This window comes from Bubalus bubalis, chromosome 4 (genome assembly GCF_019923935.1).
Source record: "Bubalus bubalis isolate 160015118507 breed Murrah chromosome 4, NDDB_SH_1, whole genome shotgun sequence".
Classification (NCBI taxonomy): Eukaryota; Metazoa; Chordata; class Mammalia; order Artiodactyla; family Bovidae; genus Bubalus; species Bubalus bubalis.
Window position 1 is genome coordinate 7,391,344 of NC_059160.1, and position 11,126 is coordinate 7,402,469.

The window sequence follows — 11,126 nt, forward strand, 5'->3', positions numbered from 1 at the left end:
AGTGCCAAGTGAACTCTGGCAACTTTAAGTACTGAGTTGGACACAAACGAATTAAAGAAATCAAATAACATCAAAATGGAATAGAGGCCAAACTGTTAACAGCAGCTATCCCTGGAGGGTGAAATTATGGACAGTTTTTTATATTTAGGTAATCTGAACCTTTAACACTGTACATAAATTTTAGAATCAGAAGAAAATCTAAAGAAATATAAATTATAAATACATTATTATTAAACATTTTTAATTTTGATTACAAAACTTTAGAAACTTTACAAGGAAATCTATCAAAATGTTAACAGTAGTTATCTCTGGGTATTATGAATAATTATAAGTAATTTCGGAGAAGGCAATAGCACCCCACTCCAGTACTCCTGCCTGGAAAATCCCATGGATGGAGGAGCCTGGAGGGCTGCAGTCCATGGGGTGGCTGAGGGTCGGACACGACTGAGCGACTTCACTTTCACTTTTCACTTTCATGCATTGGAGGAGGAAATGGCAACCCACTCCAGTGTTCTTGCCTGGAGAGTCCCAGGGACGGGGGAGCCTGGTGGGCTGCCGTCTATGGGGTTGCACAGAGTCGGACACAACTGAAGTGACTTAGCATAGCATAGGTAATTTTTATGGTATTCTTTATACTTCTGTATTTTCCAAGCTTCCTAAATAGGTATCTTTATAAATAAGGGGGAAAAAAGGTAAGAAATTAATTCTACCTTAAAAATAGCTATTACTGAGTCTTATAACATTTGATCACTGTGGCTGGAGGATAAGTAGTCCAGATCATTATCATTTAAAGAAGGAAGATGACTTGGGCATATTAAAAACTTATTGGGGTTTTGTCTTTGTTTTCTCAATCCAAAAGTAAAACATAATGCTTGGTTCAACCTGGCCCCATGGTACTTCCAGTGATCATCCACTGGCCATCCACTCAGATGTCACAACAATTAGGAAATGGGAAAATTTTTTCCCCATACTTGGAGTCCAAGTCCCAGGCCATGTGAAATTCTCATGAGTAAGTACCAGGCCCTTATCTAGAACAGATACTTCCACTAAGCCCTCAGCCTCCATTTTCTCAGGAACTAGGAAGTCGAGGGCAGCCTCAAGGCAGAAAACCTCTTCAGCAACCTCTACAGAGCCCGGATTCAACATGATTATTCTAGGGAGCTCATCTGCTTACAGAAAGCCTATTCCACTACTAGACAGCTGTTACCTTAACAACCAATGCTTCCCACGCTGAACTGAAACCCACCTCCTTCCTATCAGGCAACGGAAATCGGGGCTCAAATCCCAGCTCTGTCCCCAACAAGTGGCGTAAGGCTGTGTGGTTTTGTTGAACCCCTCTAACGCTGCGGGGGTTATTGAAGGAGAGCACCCATGTGAAAGCAGCCAGCCCAGTCACCGACACACTTCCTAGCCCTGTCCTTTGGAACCAGATCAAATGAGCTTAGTCACTCCTCCACGCTTCAGCCCTTCAAATCACTGAAAACCATGACTGTGTCTTCTCCATTCTAAGCACTCTAGTGTTTCCTTGCTACAAAATTCCATCCACTTGGGTGGGAGTCCCCCCTCAGGGTGACCAGAAAGCCCTCGGATCTGTTTTGGAGTAAACAGCAACAGCTGACCCACTGCTCCAGGGCAGTGTCTCTTCTAACCCTTGCTGGACAGAGCTCAGCCTCCCTAACTGCCCTGAAGATGCAGAGGTTCAGTGACAGCATGTGGCCTGCCCAAGGTCACTGGCTGGGAACCTGCTGAGCCGTGCCCTTCTCACCATGCTTACAGTGTCTCCCAATCTCTGCTCAGGCCTGGCAGCCAGGTGGGCTCAGTCCTCCATGGGGGCTCAGTGTCTCTGGTGGAATCTGGCTTCTTGGTCTGACAGTGCCCTCTCCTCTGCTGGCTGGGATATGAATCTCCAGGGCTCCCAGGGGCGAGGGAGGCTCTCCTGATCTTGTGCTTAACTGACACAGAACAAACTCTGAAGGAAGGACTATAACCAAAGTGGACCCGCCAGGGAATCAGGTAAGAAATAAAATGAAACAAAACCAACAGAACTGTGAGGCAGGACCACAAAGGTTATCTTATGTCACCTTCCCAACAACTGGGCCAAGTGGGAGTGTCACAGGTCATTGTGTCTTCTGCTTTAAAGAGAAAACAGACTCCGACAGGTGAGAAGATAAATTGCACTAAAATGTAAGCTCTACAAGGGCAGAAGACTTGTCTCATTTGGTCACCACGACAGACTCAGAGTTTAGGACACAGAGTCCAGGACACCAGTGCTGGATGATGAGATGGATGAAGGCAGAACCATGATTTGAACACAGGCTCCTCATCTTGCTTTCCAATTCAAGTTGTGAGTGTCTCTGGCAGAGGCTGTGCTGAGCCTCCGTGCCTGTTCACAGAGCCAAAGCATGGGGGAGGCTGGCTGGGCCAGTCTGACCTCCGTCCACACTCTGAAGCACGCCACATGCCAGCGCTGCCTCAGGGAACCATGTGTCAGAGGGCGCTACAGCTCAGAGCAAGCGGAGGAGAAGGTGGCTGAGCTGTCCAAACAGGCCAGGATCCTGGAGCAGCCTGGTCTCTGAAGGCAGCTGATTCAGCAAGAGACAGGGAAGTCACCGGCCCCATTCTGGCCTGTCAAGTCTCACTGCAGCAACACTGCAGCCCCAGTGTCTAGCCACAGGGAAGGCATCCGCTCTAGAGCTGGAGGGGCCTGGCCCAGAACCTCAGCTCCCCCAGCTCTGGAACCTCAGACCAGAGTCTTCACTTCTCTGAGCCTCTGTTTCCTTTTCTGTAGAACTGGTGTAAAACAGCAAAGATTTTGTGAGGATTAGAAACAATGTGTGTGCTAAGTCGCTTCCCTCGCATCTGTCTCTTTGCAACCCTATGGACTGTAGCCCACCAGGCTCCGCTGTCCATGGGATTCTCCAAGAAAGAATACTGGAGTGGGTTGCCATGCCCTCCTCCAGGGGATCTTCCCGATCCAGGAATTGAACCCACGTCTCTCATATCTCCTGCACTGACAGGCGGAGGCTTTACCACTAGCACCACCTGGTAAGCCCAGAAACAATGTATTGTTTGTAAACGTAGAGGGGAAAAAAAAAGTGTGGAATGAAAATACAAAATTCCTATCAGTGGTTGCCTCTGGGAATAGGAACTGGGAGAAGGAAAGAGAGCTTTTTTAAACGTAGTCTTCTTTAAGGAAAAAATATATGGAAAACACAGAGCTCGGCAGCTGGGTTCCTGGCAGGCATTCAATAAATGTAAGCTGCTGTTCGTCATTTCTCCTGGGAGGAGATGCTGCCTCTCACATACCTCCTACCTATATGTTAAGAGAAAGAACCATGAGCTGCTGTTTCCGACCATGCCCTCTGCCCCCTCCAAGCTGTCAAAGCAGGTCCCTCCCAGCCCCAGAGCAGGTCCCAAGCACCAGGATAGCACATCTCAGAATTGAAAAGGTCTCATCTATCCACTCATTCTGCCCCTGAATGCCTGAGAGACCCTTTCTGGCAGTGGGGAATGCACTACCACATGAGGTCACCCATTTCACCAGCAAGATGACCTCAAGGTCTCAGGAAGGGAAAGACTCCTGGTTCCTCTGACCATAACCCTCAATGGCTTTTAGCCTCACAGCTCTTAGCAACCAGCTCTTCCTGGCAGGGAAGCCTCAGGTGAGGCTCTGTCTAGGTGAGCAATGCAGGAATGCACGTCAGTCAGCACCTTCCTTAAGAAGCGTGATCTCTCCACATCTCTCCTGCTTCTAAAAACTGTCTCCCACTCCTGGTAAGAGAATGTCTGGCAACCCTCCTAAGACTCCTAAGCTAAACAACTCCCTCCTGTCCCTAGGCAATCAGTGAGCTTGGTTGCTATGCAACAGGCAGGCACAAATGCAGTCCTTTTCAGAGGCTTGGGAAGGGGGCAGGGAGCCATGTCTATCCAAGACAAGCCTCTAAATGGGGTCCAAGGCAGTAGGGGGTTCCTTTAAGAAGTCAGTTGATAGACTCACTCATCTGCCTAATTCTCCTTTGCTGGCGTCTGAAGCAGACTCCAGGCACACCATGAACTGCATATAAATTCTGAGCCCTGGTCTGGCCCCCACCGCCCATCCTGGGGCAATAGCTTCCTCCGAAAGCTTGACAGGCAGCCTGTGAGGCTGACCCACAGCTCTGGGCCCTCCCTCTCAAGCTCTGCTGGTATTTGGGGCAGGAGGCAATCACGGCCTCAAACATCTCCACATCCCAACAGGACACGGAGCCAACTGAAGTGTGTCCCCTCCATCTAGCCTACTCTGCAGAGATCCAGTTTCTACTTGCTATACTCAGGGGAGTCCTCTGGGAAAACAGTTTGACCAAAGGGTAAAAACCCTGAGTTCTGCAGTCAAACAAGCCTGCAGTCAAAATCTGGCGCAGCTGCATACTAGTCGTGACCTTGGGCAAGCCATTTAACCAACTGGGGTCTGTTTAACTGTTTCACTTCTCCAGCCCTCCTTTCCTTGGCCACATACAAAGATTTAAAACTAGTTAATTTCTGAAACTCTGCAAGGCTAACGACACCTACATCTTAGGTTGTTGTGAAGGTCAAGTGAGGCAGCGCTTGTCCAACAAGACCTAGTTCAGTGACGAGTACAGCAGGGCTGACAGCTCAGTATGGGTATCTTCTGAATGCCAAGGGTGCGGTGGGGCAGACTGAGCATGCCATCACTCCTGCAAGTAGGGCGGGTGGCCTGGACTTAGCTCCACCCAGCACGCCCCCTCCCCTCCTCGCTTCAGCGCAACGTATTACAGTTACTAAGACGTGGTTTCTTCCTCACCCGCACAGAAGCTCTTTCACAGGCCCGGCCCTTTAAATAAGTTCTGTAGTTCTCTCAGTGAGCAGCGACAACAGTAACAGCAATGTCCAGCTGAAGGTGAAGTGCCCAGCGACAGAGCACTGAAGTGCAGGCTGAAGGAGCTCCTGAGGCCTCTCTGGTCCCCCCACAACCGGCCACAGAATTAAAGCTCCCACTGAGAAACTGTTCCAAGTTCTGCAAGATGAAAGCAGAAATGCTCCTAACTGGGCCTAAATTCCCCAAGGAACTTCGTATTTATTGATGGAAATACTGCAAATGTTATCCTAGAGCTCGCCTTCTCAATGCTGCCCTTCAACTTAGAAAATTAAAAAACAGGAAGCCGTGGGTTCATCTGCTCCTCTTCTCCCAACTCTCTTACATACCCAAAAGGTGTTCCTGCGCTAGCGCTACACTCCCGCATCCACGGCCATGACAGGAGCAAGCAGCTTCCCTAGAGCCACTCTCCATTCTTCAGGCCGTACCACGCACGTGCAGGATCTTAGTTCCCAGACCAGGGACGGAACACGGGCCCAGAGCAGTGAAAGCACAGTCTTAACTGGACAGCCAAGAAGTCCCAAGACTCCTTTTAAACATATGAGTTGAAGATAAATGCTGGGCAATGGACGCTGTAGACCATCTGAAGGAGTGGAGACATAGACTAACTCTCACCAAGTGCCCATATATCCTGTCAGATTTCCCCCACTTTATACACACAGCCCCACCTAATACTCACGATCGCCCAGAGACAGAAGGTACAGTGTCCATGTTATAGATGAAGAAACTGAGGCTCCAGAACTTAGCTATTTTTCCCAGGGCCACACAGCAACATTGCTGCCTTTTCCTTTGACCCAAGCTTTGCACAATGAATCCAAGAAAAAATCATTCTCCCTGCCTTTTCGGATCCACTAAATAAAGAAGAGCTTCCACAGGTTCATTCTAGAATAGTCTAAGAAAAAAAAAAATCTGTCCTTTGTCTCAATATTAGAAAACGTCTATTTTTAAAATAACATTAGAAACTATTCACAAATTTTTATAGTCCATAGAGTTTAAAGAACCTTCCAAATTTTACCAGGTCTTTAGGACCATTCTAAAAATGGACTGTAGTCTATCTAGCTCCTCTGTCCAGAGAACTCTCCAGGCAGGAATACAGGAGCGGGTTGCCATTTCCTTCTCCCGGGGATCATCCTGACCCAAGGATTGAACCTGGGTCTCTTGCATTGTAGGCAGATTCTTTACCATCTAAACCACCAGGGAAGACCATGTGTTTAAAGAGCTTTCCAAACATTACTAGGTCTTCAGGAGCCTTCTCAACCGGAGGGTAGCTATGAATTGTCCCATTCTGCAGATGTGTAACCAGAGCGCTAGAGGGCTGAGGCCTCGCTTGGAGCCACGTGGTGAGAAGGGCTTAGAGGAGCCTCCTGAGATTCCTGGTATCCCATGTGCTGCCTTTTCTCGTTTTATTTTTGTTAAAAAAAATTGTCTTCTCCTGGTTTTATTGATATAATTGACATAGCTGTGTAGGTTTTAAGGTGTACAGCATAATGATTTTACTTACACGATGAAATAATTGCCACATTAAGTTTAGTGAACATCCATCAACCTCATTTAGATACAAAATCAAATACATGGAAAAATATCTTTTTTCCTTGTGATGAGAACTCTTAGAATTTACTCTCTTGGCAACTTTCATATGTAACATACAGTAGTATTAATTATATTTATCAGGTACTATAAAACTTTGCACCTTTTGACAAATTTCATCCAATTCCCCCCTGCCCCCCTCCCCCAGTGCAGCCGCCCTGCAGTCCCTCCCCTTCTTCATGCTGAGGGGCGCAGAGCCCACCACTGCCTTCCAAACCACATGCTGGGAAAACAAGGGGTGTCAAAGAATACCAGGGCTGATGAAGACAAGACTGCTCAAGCACTGGTACTCATACAGCCTGAATGATCCCTCTCAATTATAAATCAAATCCTGTCACTTCACCATTTAAAATCTTCCAGTAGATTTTCATTACACTTGGAGTAAAACCCAATTTCCTTACCAGAGCCAACAGGACCCTGGCTCCTGCCACTTGCTCAGACCTCCCTCGCATCACCTCAGCCACACTGGCCTTATTTCTTATCCTCAGACCCATCTTAGGTGCTTTGCACATACTGCTCCTTCCCCTCCTACTTTGGGCCCTTCCCAAAATACTGAAGGGCTGTCTTATCATTTAAGTACCAGCTCAAATGCTACCTCTTCTGAGAAGCCTTCCCCAACGACTCCAGTCAAAAGCTATGCCACATCCTCACCTCTACTCTCTCGACCACACTATCCTGAATCTTCATTGTCTTACTTCACAGCTAAATTTTCTTGTCCACTTGTTTGTCTCACCAGAACTGTAATACAAGCTCCACTATTCCTGTTGGTTATTACTCTCTCAGCGTCTAGAAGAGAGATAGGGACATAGTTAAGTGTTCAATAAACGTTTTAGGAACAGGCTGTTCAAAAGGCAATGGTGTGCTCCCCTCATCCTCAAGATTCTACTCACTCTGCCCAAATTTCAGATTGGAAGTTTACTCATCTGTTCATTCATTCACTTAATTCAAACCAACAACTAACTACTGGTCACCTGAGAAGGTACCACAGTGAATAGGGAACCAGAATGATCTACTTCCCAATTCAAAGCAAGATTTTTTTTTTAACGTGGCACTTTACAGAGGCACTTTTAACATCTGCAAATGTGTCAGATTTCTTTGTAGTTAACAAACTCTTCAGATTTATATGCAAGAAGTTACATAACTTCCGCAAGGTCACATGGTGAGAACTCAGCATCCCAGTATCTCAAGGCAAAACCAAAGACCTAAAATGTATCTGGAAGTGTCCAACCCCTTTTATTTTCTATCCATGGTCATTTACATGAAACTTTATTTTATTTTATTTTTTAATATTTATTTATTTGGGTGCACCGAATCTTAGTTGCAGTATGTGAGATCTAGTTCCCAGACCAGGTATTGAACTCAGGGTCCCTGCATTGGGAGCATGGAGTCCCAGCCACTGGACCACCAAGGAAGTCCCTGAAAATTAATTTTAAAAACTGGAGAGTAGATACGGTTTTTCAAAAATTTCACCTCCATTTTCTTCACTTTATTTCTATCTTCCTACCTGGTAGCAGGTATCAAACAATACACTTTGTGGAGCACTGTTCTCTGGTTATGGACCATTAATGGTACCCTGGTTGACAGGCTGAGTCTTGATGGCAAAGGGAAGCAGTGGTATGGTGCAGGTGCTGGGACCTCAGGCTTGTGAGTCAGAAAGTACCAGATTCAAACCACATCCACTAACAACTAGTGATAAGGCCCTAGACAAGTTTATTTTAATTTAATGAACAAACACTTATATAGCTCTTTTAGATGGAAGCAGGGTTCTAAGTGGGCTTCCCTGATGGCTCAGAGGTTAAAGCGTCTGCCTGGAATGCAGGAGACCCGGGTTTGATCCCTGGGTTGGGAAGATCCCCTGGAGAAGTAAATGGCAACTCACTCCAGTACTCTTGCCTGGAGAATCCCATGGAAGGAGGAGCCTGGTGGGCTACAGTCCATGGGGTCGCAAAGAGCCAGACATGACTGAGCGACTTCACGACACAACGACAAGGGTTCTAAGTACTTTGCAACTATGATTACTAGATAAGTCAGATATACTATTGTCCGTATCTTACAGGTGAGGAACAGGCACAGAGAGGTGAAGTAACTTGCCCAAAGCCGCAGCTAGTGCACATCAGAGTCAGCATTAAAGTAAGACATTGGATGCCAGAATCTATGCTCTCAGCCATCACACTGTGTTTCTGCTCTACTCCTATTTCATCTATAAGACAGGGCTAATAAATCTGCACTATCTCACAGGGTCATGAGAGGCTACTGGCACACAGTTAAGTTAAATGTTAGCTGCTCTTAGTGGTAGTAGTAATTGCCATCACCTTTGGTCCAGTCAAGGTTCAATCAAGGTCTGCCCAAAATACTTCAACTGAGAAAGATCTCCAAGATCCTCTGCAGTACAATATGTTAGAATATAGTGGAAGTTCCATGAGAACAGAATTGTCTGCTCTTTCTGCTTCTCGTTGTATCCAGAGGAAGCAGAGGGTACTCAGTTAATATGTGGTAAATAAACTGAATGCATGGACAGGGTTCTGTCACACAACAACTAAGGTAGTACCATCACTTCTCAAATGTAGCTAAACATAAAAGAGGTAAATTTACAAAGTTTTTAGACAACAGTGGAAGCTGGCCATTATTTAAGACAGCCTGGCTATTAGCAGACAGTGTGGTATAATGCTGTTCATTCATCTTAGCTAAATGCAGAAACAAGGAGACCCAGGCTCTCAAGGTCTTGGAGTGTCTATCTATAAAAGAGGAAGTTGGACGACATGATGATCATAAACAAATATATTATTTCTCATTGCTTTGTAACAATTATTATAACAATATGAATGGAAGCTGATCACCAAGTACTCAATAAATGTTTTTCAATGAACATAATTTCCAAATGACAGATGAAGAAACTGGGATTCCGTTTCCAAGTTCAAGGTCACTTGGATGGGTTAGCATATGGGTTAACTTGGAAGAGTCCAGCTCTCTTCCTATGCATGTCTAATGCTCATGCTTTCCAAGATTCTTTTTCAGTTAAAAAATACTGTGATATCAGTTCTCTCTTCCAAGCTCAATAAATCTGTAATAATTTACCTTATCAAATAACCTTGTATAACTTCACTAGATCATGTGACAGCAGGATCAAGAAGAAACAACTATTCCACATTGCTAACCTGGAGAATCAAAGCATCTAAGAGATAATTAATTAGGCCAAATCCCCTGTTTCTGCCAGAACTGAGAGACCATAAGTATAAATAAGATAAATGATGACTTCACTTTAAATGGTTTAAATTTAAGCAATGTGACTTAATAAATAACTTCTGGTAACACAAAACTTTTTGAGGGTACAGTACCTTACCTTCTTCAAACCTGTAAGTATAGTTGGCTACTTGATCCAAAGTAGATGCACAGGTTAAATGTAAAAAGTTGCATAGAATGTCCACAAATGCTTGCTTCCTTTATTTTTATTAAAATACATGCTTGACATTGAACCTTTGTGGGTAACACCACCTTCCTAGGATTGTCAAGTTAAGAGTGAAAAAGCCATCTGGCAGTCACAGTCAATTTTCTAGATGGTTCATAACAGGATTGTCAAGGTCAAACTGTTGATTCTTTTACCTTCCAATCTAGTAATTGAAAAGCAACTAAAGTGGGCTCAATATACTCCATTCTGGTACTCTCACAAATACAAATATCAGCTCCAGGATCACACTCTGGCTCAAAAAGTTCTGAGGGCAGGGTGACAGGAACAAAGAGAACAGCGGGGTAGTAGGGCAGACGCTGAGGCCACAGCACTTGGGTAACACTCAGAGAGACCAGGAACTTTTACCTAGCAGTTTCATCACCTATCAAATGAGAATAATCATCCTACCAAATGATAATATAAGTTAAGTGATATGATGAGGAATGGTCTTGCAATCTGTGCAAAGATGAGAGACTACTGTTATCACTATTAATTACTACAGCTGGGGAACGGAAGGTCCCCTCGAACTCTTGGCTGTATGTTCTGCAGGATCCCCTCAAGATCGAATATAGGTTTTTTCCTCCAGACTTCGGGTTTGACAACGATTGATGCACTTGGCTAGCAAGTCTCCGCTGCTGAGAGATGAGAAGTGAGGCCTTCGGGTTCTGGGCCTAGCGGGCTCAACAACCACCGCGCCCCCCCAGTCACCTTGTCCTCACCTTGAGGAACAGAAAATGAAACTCTATGGGGTAGAAAGTGAGGTCCACGAAAACGAGAAAGAGGTGACTCCACTCTTCACCTAGCTGCTGCTTCTTAGACCCAAGCTTCCAGCTGGGCGGGGACAGAGCAGAGAGAGCTGACAGAGCCAGGGACGCCTTGACCTCGGGCGCCGGAGGGGCGAGCGTGGGTGCTGGGCCCGCGACAGGGACAGGTACACGAAAAGCCGGCCGGAGGTCGGGCCTGCCTCGTCTTGCCTCGCCCACAGCCGCAAGCACAGGAGGAGGCACCCCGCCCCCGCGAACCCAGGGGGCCCTCAGTTCGCTCACCTGCAGCCGGGACACCAGTAGGCTGTAAGGCGCCATTTTGTGCACTGACAAAGATGAGGTCGCTTGAAAGTGACGTTCAACTCAGAGTATTTAAAGCCTTCGGGAGGGGGGCGTGGCCTGAAGAGAAACGCGACCTCGTGAAGGCTGGGCCTCCGCCGAGGAGCCTACTCCTGCG

At 46.2% G+C, this 11,126-nt stretch overlaps 1 protein-coding gene and 1 long non-coding RNA gene across 2 annotated transcripts in view; both read right to left on the bottom strand.

Moving 5' to 3' along the window:
* Nucleotides 1-11,102, bottom strand: part of ACO2 (aconitase 2) — a 48,166-nt gene extending 37,064 nt beyond the window's left edge. The window contains exon 1 of the mRNA XM_006068902.3: nt 10,952-11,102. Coding sequence (XP_006068964.2) covers nt 10,952-10,987 — 36 coding nt within the window. The 5' untranslated portion in view covers nt 10,988-11,102. The remainder of the gene's footprint in view (nt 1-10,951) is intronic.
* On the bottom strand, nt 9,879-10,945 carry LOC123333152. The gene is made up of 2 exons (XR_006550307.1): nt 10,625-10,945; nt 9,879-10,537 (listed from the first exon to the last, which is right to left on the bottom strand). It is a non-coding gene; the product is annotated as an uncharacterized LOC123333152 (long non-coding RNA).
* Nucleotides 11,103-11,126: the final 24 nt, after the last annotated feature.